At 42.6% G+C, this 20,660-nt stretch overlaps 2 protein-coding genes across 7 annotated transcripts in view; one reads left to right on the forward strand and one right to left on the reverse strand.

The window, feature by feature from the left end:
* Nucleotides 1-338: 338 nt before the first annotated feature.
* Nucleotides 339-5,629, forward strand: LOC110521476 (secretory carrier-associated membrane protein 4). 2 transcript variants are annotated; one of them, XM_021599050.3, is made up of 7 exons: nucleotides 339-822; nucleotides 1,376-1,403; nucleotides 2,279-2,407; nucleotides 3,419-3,575; nucleotides 3,674-3,775; nucleotides 4,034-4,151; nucleotides 4,309-5,629. In XM_021599050.3, exons 2-7 carry the CDS (start codon nucleotides 1,397-1,399, stop codon nucleotides 4,489-4,491), a joined length of 696 nt encoding a protein of 231 aa, XP_021454725.1. In that variant the 5' UTR covers nucleotides 339-822; nucleotides 1,376-1,396; the 3' UTR covers nucleotides 4,492-5,629. The 2 variants fall into 2 exon arrangements, with proteins under 2 accessions (XP_021454725.1, XP_090087548.1); XM_090231422.1 differs by having other exon boundaries at nucleotides 348-822; nucleotides 4,120-4,151.
* Nucleotides 5,630-5,799: 170 nt separating this feature from the next.
* si:ch211-129c21.1 (semaphorin-4E) overlaps nucleotides 5,800-20,660 on the reverse strand; it is a 30,597-nt gene continuing 15,736 nt past the window's right edge. For 2 of the 5 annotated variants that reach the window (XM_036968471.2, XM_021599049.3), the window contains 14 exons: nucleotides 15,706-16,091; nucleotides 15,331-15,473; nucleotides 15,057-15,119; nucleotides 11,607-11,705; nucleotides 10,218-10,317; nucleotides 9,731-9,841; nucleotides 9,300-9,451; nucleotides 8,938-9,110; nucleotides 8,497-8,653; nucleotides 8,146-8,368; nucleotides 7,617-7,729; nucleotides 7,069-7,241; nucleotides 6,936-6,988; nucleotides 5,800-6,826 (listed from right to left, as the gene is read on the reverse strand). In XM_036968471.2, coding sequence (XP_036824366.1) covers nucleotides 6,090-6,826; nucleotides 6,936-6,988; nucleotides 7,069-7,241; nucleotides 7,617-7,729; nucleotides 8,146-8,368; nucleotides 8,497-8,653; nucleotides 8,938-9,110; nucleotides 9,300-9,451; nucleotides 9,731-9,841; nucleotides 10,218-10,317; nucleotides 11,607-11,705; nucleotides 15,057-15,119; nucleotides 15,331-15,473; nucleotides 15,706-15,814 — 2,406 coding nt within the window. In that variant the 5' untranslated portion in view covers nucleotides 15,815-16,091 and the 3' untranslated portion in view covers nucleotides 5,800-6,089. Of the gene's footprint in view, nucleotides 6,827-6,935; nucleotides 6,989-7,068; nucleotides 7,242-7,616; nucleotides 7,730-8,145; nucleotides 8,369-8,496; nucleotides 8,654-8,937; nucleotides 9,111-9,299; nucleotides 9,452-9,730; nucleotides 9,842-10,217; nucleotides 10,318-11,606; nucleotides 11,706-15,056; nucleotides 15,120-15,330; nucleotides 15,474-15,705; nucleotides 16,092-16,242; nucleotides 16,307-16,705; nucleotides 16,874-18,535; nucleotides 18,701-20,660 lie in introns of those variants that run through there. The other 3 variants (XM_090231421.1, XM_036968470.2, XM_036968472.2) reach the window with 3 other exon arrangements.

Below are 20,660 nucleotides of genomic sequence, written 5' to 3' on the forward strand. Positions count from 1 at the left end.
TGTACCTTGTCAGCTTGGGGATTTGAACTTGCAACCTTTCGGTTACTAGCCCAACACTCTAACCACTGCCGTAGTGTGTAGTTCCAATTGTTAGCTACACCACTATGTAATCACTTTTTTGCTAACTACTGAAAACACTACAAAGATTTGAATTAAGTTCAACTACCAACAAGCTAAAGCTAAATTAAATGAACTTACTAGTTGAACTACATGTAGTTCACTACTTTTCAGTGATACCCACAGAACACAATTTTCAAATGTTTACACATCTATTATCTTCTTAGCTCTTATTGTGGGACTGACTTTGGAAAATCACCACCCCAGTCAGTCAATTGTGTGTATTAGACATTCATATTGCACTCTACAGCCTGACATGGATTGTGCTCCCATGAAATGGAGTATCAGCCTACTCAGTGACAGCCACAGAACATAACTATGTTGAGTTGAAACAAATATTAGGACTTTGACTGTGGGATATCACCGTTACAGTCAGCATATTGTGTGCATTGAACATAATACTGCACTGTACAGCTGGACAAGACAATTAATTGTCATAAAATAGCTGTTCTCTTGTGCGGGACAAGAATCATCCCTCTCTGTAGCATAGATGGCGCAGGCATTGTAGTCACACGTCTCCTGTCTACCTACGCCCTCTATCGTTTACGGGATCTGTAGTTTAACAATCGAAAAATTGTATTCCAATTTGTCTTTCTGCGACCTTTGTAGAACGACCACTCCCTCAATGCATTGCTGTGGCTTCCATGGAACTTGAGTCTTAGTTGACGGCGCATCCCCAACCGAGCTGGAGTAAGCGGTTTTCAGGTAGGTGCTAGAAAAACAAGAAACTACGTTAATATATTTATTTATTTAATATTGAATCTGCTAACAACTATATCCCTGTATCAACTCATCAGCTGACCTTTCTGTGACAATTCGCTAACAAACCATCATCAAAGATTTGTATAACTATCTGTCCCATCACTGTAACTAACGTTGCTAGCCGTTAGCTAATAGGTGTAGCTATCTAGCTAACATTACTGTAGTCAGGCATTTTATTTCACGTGGGGTCTAATTTTTTCCGAAAAACATAACTAGCTTTCTTCTGTTTTACAAAGTGGTTAAGGGTAGGCTTATCTTTTAAACGGGGGTAATCATATACAGTCATTGGTTTATCACGAGTTTACTAGAAAATGATCAATATCTCCTAGCATACCCAGATCTCATTTATTGCATGTCAATTTTGTCATTATCTTGATATCATTTTGTTGTTGTTGATTAGATGTGAATCATACTGCAAGTTCCCATATAAATATTGTTACTTTCTCTTTGAATGTTTGAGATGTAAAGTATGCCAATTATTTGTGTTATGTTGCAGGAAAGGAAACAGGATTTCATAATGACAGGTTTGTATCTAAATATTTTGCAATTGATGTCTTTAAGTAAACAATTCAATTATGTTCGTAATGAAACATAACATGTACCTGCAACAAGTAATGCATGCGCATAAGTGACACCATTTTTTAAATTAAATTAGCCATGACATACTCTTAGTTCAATTATTCATCCAGAAGGCGAGGTCAGTACAGGTGCATCAAAGCTGGGACCGAGAGACAGCCACCACTAACATTGAGTAGCTGCTGCCAACACACTCAACTCCAGCCACTTTAATAATGGGAATTTATGTCAAATATATCACTAGCCACTTTAACCAATGCTACTTAATATAATGTTTACATACCCTACATTATTTATCTCATATATATACGTATATACTGTACTCTATATCATCTGCTGCATCTTTATGTAATACATGTATCACTAGCCACTTTAAACTATGCCACTTTGTTTACATACTCATCTCATATGTATATACTGTACTCGATACCATCTACTGCATCTTGCCTATGCCGCTCTGTACCATCACTCATTCATATATCTTTATGTACATATTCTTTATCCCTTTACACTTGTGTGTATAAGGTAGTAGTTTGGAATTGTTAGCTAGATTACTCGTTGGTTATTACTGCATTGTCGGAACTAGAAGCACAAGCTACACTCGCATTAACATCTGCTAACCATGTGTATGTGACAAATCAAATTTGATTTGATTGTAGACATAAGGATCAACTAATAACACAGAACACTTTCACTATTGTGCATTACCATTTTGTTATGTACCTAAGAGACCTAAAATGTCACCGTATTCAATTTTTTGTTGTGAAATTTCTGCACTGACATCCCGTTCTCCCACATGTAATAATCCGTTTCCTGTTTTCAGAGCGGGTCAACAACTTTCCCCCACTGCCTCAGTTCCTGAGAATCAAGCCCTGCTTTTATCAGAATGTGGAGGAGGAGATCCCAGCCCCGCACCGACAGCTGGTACGCCGGGTCTACAACCTCTGGATGTGTGAGTTACACCAAAGACATTTGAGTTACATAGTCCTACTGTGGGAACTGGACAGTAACTTCATTCCAAGCTGAGAGAATGGCCGGGTTTGAGAGTATCACACCCGCAATGTACCCTACATGGCCTAAAGTATGTGGATACCTGCTCTTCGAACATCTCATTCCAAAATCATGGGCATTAATATGGAGTTGGTCCCCCTTTTGCGGCTATAACGGCCTCCACTCTTCTGGGAAGGCTTTCCACTAGACGTTGGAACATTGCTGCGGAGACTTGCTTCGATTCAGCCACAAGGCAATAGGGAGGTCAGGCACTGATGTTGGGCGATTAGGCCTGGCTCGCAGTCGGCGTTCCAATTCATCCCAAAGTTGTTAGATGGGGTTGAGGTCAGGGCTCTGTGCAGGTTTTTCACACCACTCACATCAAAACTTTTCTGTATGGACCTCACTTGTGCACAGCGGCATTGTCATGCTGAAACAGGGAAGGGCCTTCCCCAAACTGTTGCCACAAAGTTGAAAGCACAGAATCGTCTAGAATGTCATTGTATGCTGTAGCATTAAGATTTTGAACCCGAACCATGAAAAACAGCCCCAGACCATTATTCCTGACCAGCAAACTTTGCATTGGGGCAGGTAGCGTTCTCTTGGCATCCGCCAAACCCAGATTTATCCGTCGGACTGCCAGATGGTGAAGTGTGATTCATCACTCCAGAGAACGTGTTTACACTCCTCCAGACTCCAGCTAAACACTACTCCAGCCGATGCTTGGCATTGCGCATGGTGATCTTAGGCTTGTTGTGCGGCTGCTTGGCCATGGAAACCCATTTCATGAAGCTCCCACTAAAAACAGTTATAGTGCTACATTGTGACTGACTGATCTACAAATAATAATGAGTCGTTATTTATGACGGGTGATTTATAGATCTTCAGTCAGTCGGCAGTTGCCAGCATTCAGTTTGATGCTCTCGAGCGAGGCCAATTTTACATTTTTCTTCCTGTCTCTCTCATTCTGTAGTGTATTCAGTCACACTGTGTGTGAACGTGGTGTCATGCATAGCTTGGTGGGCAGGAGGGGGAAGTGGAGCCAATTTTGGCCTTTCCCTTCTCTGGCTTCTCCTCTTCAGTCCGTGCAGCTACACCTGCTGGTTTAGACCTCTCTACAAGGCCTTTCGGTAAGGTCCATTCAACAAACATTAAGCCGAACATCCATCATTTCGCACTCCAAATACCTTTTCTTAACTGACTCCATATCTCCCTTTCTCTTTCCTAGGGCTGACAGTTCTTTCAACTTCATGGCCTTCTTCTTCATCTTCTTTCTGCAGTGTGTTCTCGCTCTCATTCAGACTGTGGGCATCTCTGGTTGGGGTGCTTGGTGAGTATAAATATTTAATCAGTCTGGAAGGCACTGTTTATGACTGGCTGCTATCTGAATGGCTTGTCAATTATTTCACCTCAAGAATATAGAAACATCTTCACAGCTTAGCAATAAAGATCCTGTAGATTTGTATCAATCACCTTCATTTTACTCACTGCATTGTGTCATGCTATGATTGGTGAAAAACTCAAGTTTGTAATTCATGCCATTAACAAATACTAACCCCACTGCTCCACCACGGAGGAACCTCTAAAGTGGTTGGATCGCGACAGTGCTGTTTTTCAGCAACAACGTGGGTTCTGCTGTAGTCATGCTATTCTCGGCTCTGCTCTTCACTCTAGTGACTGTGTTAATGGGACTGATTCTCATCAGGGTGAGTCCAACAAACACACCTGAAAAATGCACAAGGACATGGAAACACACACACAAATAAGAAAAATACTCAGCCATTTTGACAATACACTCATTGTAGGCAGATAAAGAGAATAAACTAGCATGACTGGTTGGTTTGTCTGCTCTGTTCCCATCAGGTTCACAGGCTGTACCGTGGTGGAGGGGGCAGCTTTGAGCGTGCACAGGAAGAGTGGACCACTGGACTCTGGAAGAGCGCTCCCGTGAGAGAGGCCGGCTTCAATGCTGTCACTGAAACTGGCCCAAGCCTTCCCCAATACCCTGCTGATGTGCCAAGCTACCCCGACAATGGCCCCTGGTGATACCCTAAGTGGACTCTAGATGGAGACGGAGCACTTTCTCCATGGCAGGCAGGCTGGATGAACACTTGTCCAGCACACCATACTAGTACAATCTCATTTTTAACAATATGAAATGCAGAGCTGGAATTTTAAGAGAATCAGCTGATTTTATTCAGCAGTACTTTAAGATTGATAGAGGCCACTATTATACTGTTTATCTTTGAGGGAAAAGCATATCATCCTTATTGTTGAAAAGATTTGATGGATATTCAAAATATGATCCATTCCATTGCACCCGTTTACATTTAGTATGTTCCACAATATCAATCTGATCCTTCAAGTAAAAAGGTATCTTCTAAAATGGTTTATGTACAGTAGCAACAATTAGACTAAGAAAATTGCTACGTCAAAGGCTTGTTTGTGCCTCATCTTTAAAATATGAGACAAAAGAAGCAAGGTGATTCCAAAGTTGTCTTTGGATTCATTTTTGCAGCCATATTCAGTGATCAATTCTTGCCAATTCAAGTTACGACTGTACTCCATGAAATCAACTTAGCTTTGATGCTACTGGACATGAATGAAGGATCAGGGTTCTCCTCTTGCAGCTGGAGATATGGGAGTTTATATAGTGCACGGTTTTAATTTATTTATCACTGCACCAAGTGTTTCTGGTTTATACCTTCTTGATCTGCTTTTGCCTTGTTTCTGAAAACTAAACCCGCCTTAATTGTACTTGCATGTAGAAAATGTTTTGCCTGACTGTCGCCTTAAGTACTGCTACATGTTTCAGTGTAACTGAGCCAATGAGACATTTGCCACTGTATTGCTTGAAGACTTCTCCAAGGAATACTGTATCCTTCTCATTCAACCAGAGCCTTTTTCTCCCCCTCACTCATCCTGTGTGGTGCACTGAGCTATTTTTTTCTTGTTTGCTTTTGGTGGTCAGTGCCTTGTTGTGGCAGCACTCTTACTGCTGCATCACAACTCTTTCCAGACTGGAGCCTTGTTTTACAATAGGTCTGGGAGAGCGGCAGCCACTGAGTATACAACTGATATTTTTTTTTAGCTTGTCTAATGCTTGTCATACTGAGAATATATTCTTAAATGCATCAAATGTGTTGCTGCAGTGACAAACCTAAAAAATATATTTCAGACCTGACTGTGGTGTTATTCAGCTTTTTCATCATTGACAATTATCATGTTTTATAGTGTATCCTTTCCAATAATATACAGTACAACTCCATACCCATACATGACAATGGCTGGTCATTACTGGTCCGTAGAATGAAATGCTTAGAATATTTGTAGATCTTAACTATGTACAACACATTAGTATTAATGGTCTTATTTACTTTAGATATCACATCCTGGTTATGAAGTAATTACATGAATACAAATAAATATTTGCAATATACATGACAATACAAAATAATATTTAACAAAGGGATGTACAATGTATTCGCCTTATGCAATGACTAAACAAAATAAATTCAATCTAGGGAGATGTAGTGGTGGGAAAATGTTAAGGACAATTCCAAAACAAGTTCAGTGTACAGAGCTTGTCATTGCGCTAGTGTCTTAAATCAGCTGCCTGGTGAGAGAGCGGTGAACACTGATGGTCAGATCTCTGACTCATCATCAATGTACCCCAAACCATCCACAGTGGAAATATTGCTTCCAGGAGAGAAGTGGTGTTCCCCATTCCCTTTGAAGGCTATGATAGCATTTTGATTCTTGTTAGCACTGTGACTGGGTGAAGGTCCCAGCAGCTTGAACTCTGAAGTTATATTCTTTTGAATTTGCATGTAGTCATCCGACGGCCTTTTCACCTGGCCAGCGCTTGAGTTCTCTGAGAATCTGTTTCTAAAGCATCCTTTATACAGACTCCAGGCTACTAGACCAACCAGCATCAGAGAGAGGAGCGCCACCACCACCTGCAGGCCTACCACCCTGCCGTCTTCACACTGTGACTCAGGGGGGGGAAGGGGATCCAAAGCCTTTGGCTTCTCTGTTACCTCCAGGAGCTCTGGTAATGGGGTACTGTGACTATGGGGGGACTCTGTCATCGTCTCACTCTCCTCTAGGTTAGTGTGGGGCAACAGTTGATAGACTGCCATAGTCCTGGTGTACGATCGGCTGTTCACCTGCTCAACAGACTCACAGGTGTACTGGCCGGTGTTGGCAGCAGAGGCATTGAGGATGAGGATACCCCCATTGTAGATGTAGTACTTGGTATCAGACAGCAGCAGTTGCCCTGAGAAGAGCCACTGTACCTGTGCAAGGTTGGAGTCAGGCTGGCACGGCAGCTTGATGTTGTTGCCAGGAACTAAGGTGTAGTTCTCTGGCTTCATCGTCTCTGCAATACACACACAAACAAAGTAAGTAGTAACTACAGTTGGACTGTACTCTGTCATTTGTTGATAGTGTGCTGGGCCCTGAACAATTAAATATTGAAATCCATTTACCTGATTTCGGACATTGTGAGATGTCACCATCTTTTAGACTTTGAATCATGTTCCTGAAAAAAGAAAGACTAAATATGGTATACTGAAATTCTAAATCACATTACTAGAAAGGTATGTGTGTGTCGGATCGTACGTGGGGACTGAGGCAAAGGGTGAGCTGGCCACAGCAGAGCAGAGGCCAGTGGAGAGGTCCCAGCCACAGTAAGGGTCTCTGGCTAAGACACAGTCCAGACAAGACTCATAACGGCCACATTCACTCAGAGGCATCTGCACAGCTCCATACTCAGAGCCTGCATACAGCTGACCCTGGGGAAACAAGAACACAAACCAATACCACATGAGTGTCAGCAGCTCAATGAGCCTACTTCACCCATGGTTAGTAACAGCAATGACCAGGTGCCATTCTCCTTGAATGCTCTATTGTAAGTGCTAAGGAAATAAATAGTAAATGAGTAACCATCTGTCTGCAGAAATACCAGGACTGACATTGATCTAGTTAAATCCTTATGTTGACATATAAACGACCATATGGATATCAATAAAAAGCTGGTATGTTTTGTAAAATGGTGCTGCACCTTGATTGGGAGTTTAAACCAGAGGTTCTGATAAGTCTCGGTAACAAATTTGTTTAAAAGAGCTATATAAAATCAAGTTTTAATTGATTGACTGGGTGATTGTTACCGTGCTGGAGAGACGCAGGGTCCTGATAGCCTCTGGGGTCTGGTACAGTTGTATCTCTTCAATGATGAACATCTCTCCAGCGTAGTTCACTGCCTTCTGCACATAGCCGTTCTCTGTGGGGAGAGAAGGACGCCCATGTCATTGTCAGATCTATTCAAGTCAAATGCGCCGAACAGGTGTAAACCTTACAGTGAAACACTTGCTTACAAGCCCTTAACCAACAATGAGGTTTAAGTAAAAAAATAAGATAAAAGTCACAAATAATTAAACAGCAGCAGTAAAACAACAATAGCGAGGCTATATACAGGGGGTACCGGTACAGAGTCAATGTGCGGGGGCACCGGTTAGTCGAGGTAATATGAACATGTAGGTAGAGTTAGTGACTATGCATAGATAATAAACAGAATAGCAGCAGGGTTAAAAAGGGGAGGGGGCAATGCAAATAGTCTGGGTAGCCATTTGATTAGCTGTTCAGGCGGGAGTCAGAAGAACAAGTCTGTTTTGGGGATGTGTGTGTCCTGTTCAGTACCTGTGCCGATGAACATGACTGCATATCTCTCCCCATCCAGAGCTAGCACGCTGTCCACCACCAGGCGTGTGAACAGGTCTCCCCTTTTGACCAGCAGCGGACGGCCGGTCAGCGGGTGCACGGCATCGTCCATGAGGGGCCGGTCCCTGATGAACTGCAGGGTCTTGTCTGGCAGGTCCAGGGAGCGCTCCATCCCAAGGGTCCGTGCTGCGTTGTTAATGCACTGAAAAAGAATAGATTTATGAGTGGTAATAATACATTACTGAGTTAGTAACTGTAAAAAAGTAGATACTTTCCTTTTGTGGCCCTAAACCATTTAGATCTTCACAATTATATTAAAATGGGACATACAGCTCCAGGTCTTGGGGTGGGCACCTCTCCACTGTACATGACCCACTTCACATGGGAAGTCTCCACAGTCACTGGCGTCTTAAACTTCCCCTTATCAAACACGTCTCCGATGGCCGACACACTGTACGCACACACTGCAGACATGTCGGACGAGCTCCTAGTGCAGACAGTCAGAAAAACATGTTTGATGTTTTCAAACCTGAAGTATATCATGGTTAGGGCCCTATGTTTTTCCTGAACACGTGGGAAATAGCCTAGGCCCTAGTTAGAGTTAGCCCGCCTGGGGTTTTTCCTGGTCAGGAAAACCTCCTGGCCCTATGATTATGGTAAACATGTGCTTAAAGCAACCGAGTCAGAATATCACGCAGATTAGAAACAGTCCACTTCCCACTGAAACAATGTTGTAAACTCTAAAACCACTGGATTCTACAGACTACTCACGACTGGGGAGTGAACACTGCGTAGAAAACGCTTTTGCGCCAGTCATCGTTTTTGAGCAGGAAGACATCCTGTACAATATATGGCAGGCTGGGCTCTGGCATGGAGCAGTCCAGGCGAGCCTTCAGGAATGACGTCCACTTCCTCTGGAGCGTCCGCTGCCCACCCATATCCCCCTACATAGTGTGAGAGACAACATTGGTTCTAGTCAAACAAGTGAATACTTCTGGAGAGAGGACACATGCACACATTATACCCCTGCACTGTTTAAACAGGGTACACATACTGTCCTTTATATTTAAAACACCATGTATGAGACAATGAAACTTCTTGCAGCTGAAAGTACATTTGGTGCAAGTTGCTACCTTGCAGACACGAGCAACTCTTGACACGGTGAGCTTGTTGTGGAAGTCATACTCCATGGCGTTCTCGCTGAAGAACAGGTAGACCTTATCATCATCCCCCTCTGGGTTGTTATTGCTCTCGGGGACAAGGTCCATGTATACAAAGTTGGGCTCTGAAATCATAAACCATAATGAGCACTTATTACGCTACCTGTCAGGACCTGTTTAACAGCAGCAGTTGAAGTTCAGTTTCATAATTCAAAACACGGGGACCTATAGGATCTAGGCTATTACTCAAGGCAAAGATGTAAAATGCTATGGATACATTTAGCCATTTTAACATCATATTCAAGTGTTAGTAGATATATACTATTCACGTGTTCACCATAAGGCATGGTATATAGTAGTATACAAGTTTATAACACAAGTATGAACAAAGAGGGAGAGGTGACCGTTGAGCCAGGAGCTCTTGAACTCAGTGCGAAGAGCAGAGGAGGAGCTGCGGAGAACCACAGGCTCAGAGCCCAGGAAGTTGATGGAGGTAGCAGAGTAGAGGTCATTCCCTGGCAGACCAGAGACATGACAAGAATCACAACAGAGGAAAATTGATCTTCTAGCAAAGTAAATAATGTTTTAAATATTAGTCAAACAAAACTAATTTTGAAAATTACATGTGCAATCTCTTTCATTGTGCCACTGGTAACTCAAGCTACTAGCAACACATTCAGCCAAAAAGCAAAACAATTTAAAAAAAATATATTTTTTAAACTGTTCAATTCACAAAGACCCAACCCCCTCACTTTACAAACAAGTCCCATGGCAGCACTTATAGCACAACCCCACTTTGCAGTTGATGAACTTTGAACTTCACTGGGTGCACTGTTCTGTCCTTGTGTGAGAGCAGATAACTAGAGACAGACAGACAGTCACAGTACATACCGACCATGATGGAGGAGTATTTCTGGAAGGGATCAAAGGGGCATTTCCCTTTTCCCTCCTCCTGCGCTTCTTCTAGTCTCAGCTGTCCTTCAGAGTACGTCTGTCAGAGTCACAATCAAAGCAACTATTTAGATGTATTCATTAACAGCTGTTTCAGTGAGAGAGGTAGGAATATACTTTATACTAAACTCCAAAGGGCAAAATGAGTTACACTCAGCCACTAACAGTAGAGATAAAGAGTGCAGGTGTCTGTAGTATGCATACATTTCACACTCACAGTAAATATTCAGTGTGACAACTGCCTGACTACAGCAGTCACATGATAGTTACAAACAACAGAGCAATTCTTACACTGAGATGTCCTAGCTGTCCTGTTCAGGCCAAGCTATACCTATGCAATAAGGCACAAAGTGTTGTGGTATACAGCATGGCTAAAGGCTTTTCTTACACACAACGCAACGCAGAGTGCCTGGATACAGCCCTTAGCCATGGTATATTGGCCATATACCACAAACTACCAAGGTGCCTTATTGCTATTATAAACTGGTTACCAACGTAATTAGGGCAGTAAAAATACATGTTGTCATACCCATGATATACAGTCTGATATACCACGGCTGTCAGTCAATTAGCACTCAGGGCTGGAACCACCCAGTTTATAATTAAGCAATAAGCCCCAAGGGGGTGTGGTATATTGCCAATATTTAGATTTTATTTAACTAGGCAAGTCAGTTAAGAACAAATTCTTATTTACCAGGGAACAGTGAGTTAACATCCTTGTTCAGGGGCAGAACGACAGATTTTTACCATGCCAGCTCGGGGATTCGATCTAGCAACCTTTCGTTACTGGCACAACACTAACCACTAGACTAACTGCCACCCCACACTATACAACACTAAGGGCTGTTCTTAGGCATGACGCAACACCGTGGTGTATATTGGTCATATACCACAAACCCCCAAGGTTCCTTATTGCTATTATAAACTGGTTACCAACGTAATTAGAGCAGTAAAAATAAATGTCTGACCCGTGGGATACGATCTATTATAAACTGGGTGGTTCCAGCCCTGAATGCAGATTGGCTGACATCTGTGGTATATCAGACCGTATACCATGTGTATGACAAAACATTTATTTTTACTGCTCTAATTACTTTGGTAACCAGTTTATAATAGCAATAAGGCACCTCAGGGGTTTGTGGTATATGGCCAATATAACATGGCAAATGGCTGTGTCCTAGCACTCCACGTTGCATCGTGTATAAGAACAGCAATTAGCTGTGATATCTTGGCCATATACCACAAACCCCCAAGGTCCTTATTGCTTAAATATACCATGGCTGTCAGCCAATCAGCATTCAGGGCTCGAACTACCCAGTTTATAATTACCATGTAATCACAGGTGGGGCTGAAAGCATTTGTCCCGCACACATACATTGTGCTGTCATCCACTTTATGCAGGGTCCGGATGTAGTTACGGCATTCGATCTGCAACAGGACAGGGTTGAGAAATGTCAAGGTTGGTATAGTAATGTACAGATTTCAATGTATGCACAGTTGAAGTCAGAAGTTTACATACACTTAGGTTGGAGTCATTAAAACTCCACAGATCTCTTGTTAACTATAGTTTTGGCAAGTTGGTTAGGACATCTACTTTGTGCATGACGAAAGTCATTTTTCCAACAATTGTTTACAGACAGATTATTTCACTTATAATTTACTGTATCGCGATTCCAGTGGGTCAGAAGTTTACATACACTAAGTTGGTTGACTTTAAACAGCATGGAACATTCCAGAAAATTATGTCATGGTTTTAGAAGCTTCTGATCGGCTAATTGACATCATTTGAGTCAATTGGAGGTGTACCTGTGGATGTATTTCAAGGCCTACCTTCAAACCCAGTGCCTCTTTGCTTGACATCATGGGAAAATCAAAAGAAATTACCCAAGACCAAAAAAATGGTAGACCTCCACAAGTCTGGTTAATCCTTGGGAGCAATTTCCAAACGCCTGAAGGTACCACGTTCATCGCTACAAACAATAGTACGCAAGTACATTGCTCAAATTTTTTTTTTACAAAAATAAAGGGAACACTAAAATAACACATCCTAAATGGTAGACCTCCAAAAGTGCCACTGGCGCCCTGTGCTCTTCACAGATGAAAGCAGGTTCACACTGAGCACATGTGACAGACGTGACAGTCTGGAGACGCCGTGGAGAACGTTCTGCTGTCTGCAACATCCTCCAGCATGAATGAAATATTCTTATTAAAATACTTTTTTCTTTACATAGTTGAATGTGCTGACAACAAAATCACACAAAAATGATCAATGGAAATCAAATTTATCAACCCATGGAGGTCTGGATTTGGAGTCACACTCAAAATTAAAGTGGAAAACCACACTACAAGCTGATCCAACTGATGTAATGTCCTTAAAACAAGTCAAAATGAGGCTCAGTAGTGTGTGTGGCCTCCACGTGCCTGTATGACCTCCCTACAACGCCTGGGCATGCTCCTGATGAGGTGGCGGATGGTCTCCTGAGGGATCTCCTCCCAGACCTGGACTAAAGCATCCGCCAACTCCTGGACAGTCTGTGGTGCAACTTGGCGTTGGTGGATGGAGCGAGACATGATGTCCCAGATGTGCTCAATTGGATTCAGGTCTGGGGAATGGGCGGGCCAGTCCATAGCATCAATGCTTTCCTCTTGCAAGAACTGCTGACACACTCCAGCCACATGAGGTCTAGCATTGTCTTGCATTAGGAGGAACCCAGGGCCAACCGCACCAGCATATGGTCTCACAAGGGGTCTGAGGATCTCATCTCCGTACCTAATGGCAGTCAGGCTACCTCTGGCAGGCACATGGAGGGCTGTGCGGCCCCCCAAAGAAATGCTACCCCACACCATGACTGACCCACCGCCAAACCGGTCATGCTGGAGGATGTTGCAGACAGCAGAACGTTCTCCACGGCATCTCCAGACTGTCACGTCTGTCACATGTGCTCAGTGTGAACCTGCTTTCATCTGTGAAGAGCACAGGGCGCCAGTGGCAAATTTTCCAATCTTGGTGTTCTCTGGCAAATGCCAAACGTCCTGCACGGTGTTGGGCTGTAAGCACAACCCCCACCTGTGGACGTCGGGCCTTCATACCACCCTCATGGAGTCTGTTTCTGACCGTTTGAGCAGACACATGCACATTTGTGGCCTGCTGGAGGTCATTTTGCAGGGCTCTGGCAGTGCTCCTCCTGCTCCTCCTTGCACAAAGGCGGAGGTAGCGGTCCTGCTGCTGGGTTGTTGCCCTCCTACGGCCTCCTCCACGTCTCCTGATGTACTGGCCTGTCTCCTGGTAGCGCCTCCATGCTCTGGACACTACGCTGACAGACACAGCAAACCTTCTTGCCACAGCTCGCATTGATGTGCCATCCTGGATGAGCTGCACTACCTGAGCCACTTGTGTGGGTTGTAGACTCCGTCTCATGCTACCACTAGAGTGAAAGCACCGCCAGCATTCAAAAGTGACCAAAACATCAGCCAGGAAGCATAGGAACTAAGAAGTGGTCTGTGGTCACCACCTGCAGAACCACTCCTTTATTGTCTTGCTAATTGCCTATAATTTCCACCTGTTGTCTATTCCATTTGCACAACAGCATGTGAAATGTATTGTTAATCAGTGTTGCTTCCTAAGTGGACAGCTTGATTTCACAGAAGTGTGATTGACTTGGAGTTATATTGTGTTGTTTAAGTGTTCCGTCATCCGTCATACCGCTCAGGAAGGAGACGCGTTCTGTCTCAGAGATGATAGTACTTTGGTGCGAAAAGTGTAAATCAATCCCAGAACAACAGCAAAGGATCTTGTTTCCTCTAGCATCTTCACAGGTATAAAAGTATCTATATCCAAAGTAAAAAAAAAAAAAAGAGTCCTATATCGACATAACCTGAAAGGCCGCTCAGCAAGGAAGAAGCCACTGCTCCAAAACCGCCATAAAAAAAGCCAGACTACGGTTTGCAACTGCACATGGGGACAGATCGTACTTTTTGGAGAAATGTCCCTGGTCTGATGAAACAAAAATACAACTGTTTGGCCATAATGACCATCTTTATGTTTGGAGGAACTGGTGCACTTCACAAAATAGATGCCATCATGAGGAACAAAAATTATGTGGATATGTTGAAGCAACATCTCAAAACATCAGTTAAAGTTAAAGCTTGGTCACAAATGGGTCTTCCAGATGGACAATGACCCCAAGCATACTTCCAAAGTTGTGGCAAAATGGCTTAAGGACAACAAAGTCAAGGTATTGGAGTGGCTATCACAAAGCCCTGACCTCAAACCTATGGGAAATTTGTGGGCAGAACTGAAAAAGCGTGTGCGAGCAAGGAGGCCTACAAACCTGACTCAGTTAAACCAGCTCTGTCAGGAGGAATGGGCCAAAATTCACCCAACTTATTGTGGGAAGCTTGTGGAAGGCTTCCCAAAACGTTTGACCCAATTTAATGCTACCAAATACTAATTGAGTGTATGTAAACCTCTGACCCACTAGGAATGTGATGAAAGAAATAAAAGCTGAAAGAAATCATTCTCTCTACTATTATTCTGACATTTCACAATCTCAAAATAAAGTGGTGATCCTAACTGACCTAAGACAGGATTAAATGTCAGAAATTGTGAAAAACTGAGTTTAAACGTATTTGTTTAAGGTGTATGTAAAACTTCCAATTTCAACTGTGCATCTGGTTGTTTGTTTTGTCTTCATTGAGTGTCTTCACAAACAACTGGCAGCATACCACTTCACAGCTGTCTGTGGGGAGAATTGTTTCGTGATTGATGGAGCCACTTACTTCAGCGTGTTTCCCTTTGTATGTGCATTCCCTCTGTTTCTCCTCAGTGACCCGCCAATACACCTGACACAACAGAGAGCTGCACATCAAAGTATGTACTAGGTAATGGTTTTATGGTTCCAAGGCATTTGTATTAGGTCACCACAAAGACGGTACAGCAGACCTTTTTATTGCAGTCCATTTGTGATGTATTCAAATCATGTAGGCAAATAACACAGGATAACTTATGAGTAAACACAATAACTGAATAGCCGTAATAAACAGAGGTCCCTACCCCAGACTTCTTGATGGAGATATCATTGATGTCCAGGGCATAGACTGCCTCTCGAGCCCCGAGCAGCAGCAGGCCCAGATCCTCTCGAACCAACATAGTGGAGTAGTTCCAAATCCCTTCCTCTCGGAACAGTTTCAGATTGTCTAAAACAGGAAAGCATTAGACAACTCAATGAAAACTAAGTATCAAACGATGTGTGTGAGATCTCATATATATTTACACACACACACACACACACACACACACACACACACACAAAAGTTATAAATGAAGCAAAACAGACAGGTCATTTAGCTAACTTTTTAGTATTTGAGGAAACAGATGCAGTTTACTGCACTGTTATGTGAAAGCAGGAGAGGAGACAGAATGGCTTACCCTGGTAGAGGACACTCTTCCGTGGGATACAACTGTGAGTGTTGTATTCACCGAGACACATAGGAAGGAACAATCCACAGAAAACACCCAGGGCAGAGAGAGGAGACATGGCTTGGTGCCCAGGTGGGAGGGGATGTGTGGGAGCGCTGCTTAGTCCTGCTCACACCATAACGCACTGTCGATCAAGGACAGCAGTCTCTAGAGAGACTCCAGTCTTAGTATTCCGATGTTCAATGGCTATGTTGGTGTCAGCCTCCAACATAAATGTTTGTCGCTGCTGCTACCTCTTCTGTAGCTCAGTATAGAATCCATGCTGTCCCAGTAAGGTACTGCCAGCTCAGCCTTCCCGATGCAGGGGATCTTTATGTTGGTCCAGAAGCTCTCATCTAGGGAGAACATAATACATGAGTGAGTGAGCCAACATAGAATACTTCATGCCCTCTGAAGACAATAAAATAGATAATGCTGATTTTATGATCAAACTAACTGAAATGAGAAACAACTGCCTGTATGAAATTCATATGAAGAAATCCCAACCTCCCTTACTCTCCCTTCCTGTCTGTCCATCCCCACTGATAAGGACCTGGGTGTGTGCTGCTCCCTTTTGATTAACAGGATACAAGCAGCTGGGAATATGCTCAGGTTGGGGCATGCATGCAGATCACAATGATAATCTAATAGAACACCGAGTTCCCTGTAATTCACTAGTTTTAATTATCTAGATCCTTCTGCAGCTATGACAAGAGCACTGAGTTTTTCCAAACCATAAGACCTGACTAGGACAAACACAGGGCCCCATTAGACTAAAATAGGGCCTGTACAGTTTAACCCAACAAGGTCACGCTCACAAGAAAAACCAAGTGCCACATCTGACAGGCAACACAAAACACTGAGGGTTTCTTTCTTTCAAAATTCAAAAAACACAGAAATACTGTTGAAAGGACTCAAAAGAAAAGCCCATTAGATTGTTTAAAAAGTGAGCTTTCCCTCAGCTCCTTACCTGCTGAAAGAGTCTGATAATATCCAGGGACACTCAAAAAGTTGGGCAGACTAGGTGAGCACTACTCCACACCTTTTGTGAAAGCACCCCTTGAAACTGACATACTGGTTCCTTGTTGTTACTTAAAAACACAGAAACGAGCTGGTGCATGCAAGGGAGTGCTCAACTGTTGGCAGAGCAGGTATGTCACACAGTTTACGCCTCAAGCCCGGGGAGGGGGGGGGGGGGGGGGGCTGCAATACAGTTGGATTAGAATGACTGCAAGTTATTCACTGTGTTTGACAGATATTTCCAAGCAGTGAAGACAAGCAGGTATGCCAAGATTAATAGTACAGAACACTGTAGTTGCCCGTTTTACCATGTTTTCATGTGATGGTGGGAGGGTGAAACAAAGATATAGTCTAAAACTACAATCTACAAAGCACAACAATGTAGCCTATTTCTTAATTAAGGCACACTCCTAACTATTCTATAATAATAGATACGTTGTTTGTAATTTCAGGGTGGAAAATATTTAATTACACATAGGTCCAAAGAATGAACACCTGAAATAAATGTCCTGGAATCACTGCAATGCCCTGAGATGTTTGCAATGATTTAAAATCCCCCCTCCAGAACGGAAAAGGAACACAACACACCAGCCACCCCCACCACACATTGAGTGTCAATACAAAACACATGTCGTCAAATGATGTCACTGGCCCTTGAGTGAAGTTTCACTATTCAGTCTTTAGATTCATAAAGCTTTTTATGACACCTAAGCCACACCCATTCACATAATCATCCTCACCTTTAGGTGCGTTTTCAAATGGAGCATGAAGTATGTGAGAAACACAATGAAATCCAATGGTGTTATTTTATAAAGTGATGAAGCAATGCAATTTTTTTCCAGTACAGCCAGCAAAACTAGCTTGAAGATCTATACAACAAACAAATGAGAACAACGCAAAGGCCAAGTTATATAAATCTGTACAATTGAACAAACCTAATTCAATACATTCACTGATCTCATCATGCATGAAAGAGTCAAAAGCAATCTAGAGCTCCATAATTGATGCAATCCACCTACATAAATAGCATGTGTTGAGAGTAGGCTACAGGACCTAACACCAACTTTGTCTACCAGCGACTGTGGTAGGTAGATTTTTATTTTATTTATCTACCAGCCACTCAGATTTTTAACCAGCTAAAATATATATTTTTTAATTACACACAAAATATTTTTTAAAAGATGAACATGCTTAGTAATGTTTTTTAAACAATGACTGTATTACTGGCAAGAAGTAATATGGTATATTGCTCAATTTAATTAAATACTTTGTGATAAGTCTTTTTTTCTAAAATATCACATTTGATTTGATCAAACTCTCCGCTGCCCCTTTAAGGTTATCGCGGTAACAGGGCCACTCAAGTAATCACTTGTGCCTGTTAGAATCTGACTAGAGTAACAGAGGCTGACCACCAGGGTTGCCATGTCCGAGCATTTCTCGCAAATTGGGCAATTTTGATAACGATGTTGCGGGTGAAAATGTATTGGTCGCGGGTTGCAGGTTTTTGGGCTACTTCTAAATTCCCCCCGGCCGCCATGGCATTTCTCTTAAAACAAATCTATTTCACTGTGACATGCTGCTAACTGAGGCTGGCTGTTGCTGACTGGGTGAATGGTGGGGAGGGCCAGAGACCTGTGTGCACCGCCAGCCCGCTCATTAGGCCGGATTAAAGCGGCCGCCTTTGGCAAAAGATTGAGAGGGGGCATTTTCTGAGCTAAACTGACCAAGAAGCACCTCAAACAACACATAATTCTGCTAAAAAACAATGAAAATCTCTCACCCAGTTGCATATGGGCTTTTTTTGGTGAGCGCTGACACCGCACTTTGATAAGTAGTGCCCACTTTGTCTAAGGCAGGGGCACAGAATATTTTGCTTGTCCATTCCCAGTGCGCTTCTCCAGAGTGCTGTTGGAGAGAGACATCTCTGCAGCGCTCCACCAACGTTCTGTAAAAAAAAATCTAAGTAACATAAATCAGATATAGGATATGGTAGAAAGAGCATGTGGCCTTTTCTTAAACCTACTACAGGCTGGAGATAAAAATGTATGACAATGTAATGAGACGGACACTGTTTATCATGCAGGTTTCTCCGATCAAATAGCCTAACTTAAATGGAGCTCAATCAACAACAAAAAAATTGCTCATGTTAACAAACATATCCTAAAAACAGGTCAGGTCAAAGCAAAATGGACAATAACTGTTGTCCAGGAGTTTCACCCAATTGTCATGATCAGTGGTTTCAAGTTTGTATCCATCAATTTTTGGCAAGCTGATTATAGTGAAAAATAAAATACTTTTGCATTTCCCGCCGTGCAAACACATTGCAAATAGGCTCATGATAACTCCTGATTAAGTTGGGTAGCTGTACCTCAGTAAGCGCGGACAGACTCCAACGCCTTTTGAAACATACGGAAAATACCTTTTCACCTTTAATTCAGAAACTAAATTTAACCTAACTTCAATGTCTTTTCAACATAATTTTGATACTGGGACTATTCTAGTTTTGTGGGTGGGGAGGGGCGACATTTTTTGGTTTCGCCTATGGCGGCAAGGACCTTATCCAGTGCGATTTACAGGAGAAATTAGTACCTCGCTCAGATTTTTCACATTGTCAGCTCTGGATTCGAACCAGCGACCTTTCAGTTACTGGCCCAACGCTCTTAACCACTAGGCTACCTGCTGATTATAGTGTTCATACTATATGTGGATCTGTGGAAATTCTGCGTTGTATTTTTTTGTCTGTATATTCTGTTTGTGGCAGCACCATTTCAGTCATTCCTATACATGCAAATGTATTTGGTCAATAAAGATGATTCAGACATGTTAATCTGAGTTTAGCTGTTGAGTTTACATTTTATTATTTGGGGCTAGTTATGTACTGGATGAACAGTAGTAGGTTCTCTCCTTTGTGTCTTCATGTAATTCAAAATCCCCAGTGTGTCCTTCCCTGGGCCTAACCCTCCAAATATGTAACCGACCGTCTCGACCTTATGTAGCAAAATTTGAATATACAGTGCCTTGCGAAAGTATTCGGCCCCCTTGAACTTTGCGACCTTTTGCCACATTTCAGGCTTCAAACATAAAGATATAAAACTATTTTTTTGTGAAGAATCAACAACAAGTGGGACACAATCAGGAAGTGGAACGACATTTATTGGATATTTCAAACTTTTTTAACAAATCAAAAACTGAAAAATTGGCCGTGCAAAATTATTCAGCCCCTTTACTTTCAGTGCAGCAAACTCTCTCCAGAAGTTCAGTGAGGATCTCTGAATGATCCAATGTTGACCTAAATGACTAATGATGATAAATACAATCCACCTGTGTGTAATCAAGTCTCCGTATAAATGCACCTGCACTGTGATAGTCTCAGAGGTCCGTTAAAAGCGCAGAGAGCATCATGAAGAACAAGGAACACACCAGGCAGGTCCGAGATACTGTTGTGAAGAAGTTTAAAGCCGGATTTGGATACAAAAAGATTTCCCAAGCTTTAAACATCCCAAGGAGCACTGTGCAAGCGATAATATTGAAATGGAAGGAGTATCAGACCACTGCAAATCTACCAAGACCTGGCCGTCCCTCTAAACTTTCAGCTCATACAAGGAGAAGACTGATCAGAGATGCAGCCAAGAGGCCCATGATCACTCTGGATGAACTGCAGAGATCTACAGCTGAGGTGGGAGACTCTGTCCATAGGACAACAATCAGTCGTATATTGCACAAATCTGGCCTTTATGGAAGAGTGGCAAGAAGAAAGCCATTTCTTAAAGATATCCATAAAGTGTCGTTTAAAGTTTGCCACAAGCCACCTGGGAGACACACCAAACATGTGGAAGAAGGTGCTCTGGTCAGATGAAACCAAAATTGAACTTTTTGGCAACAATGCAAAACGGCGTAAAAGCAAC

This window comes from Oncorhynchus mykiss, chromosome 4, assembly GCF_057628025.1.
Source record: "Oncorhynchus mykiss isolate SJ-2025 chromosome 4, ASM5762802v1, whole genome shotgun sequence".
Lineage (NCBI taxonomy): Eukaryota > Metazoa > Chordata > Actinopteri > Salmoniformes > Salmonidae > Oncorhynchus > Oncorhynchus mykiss.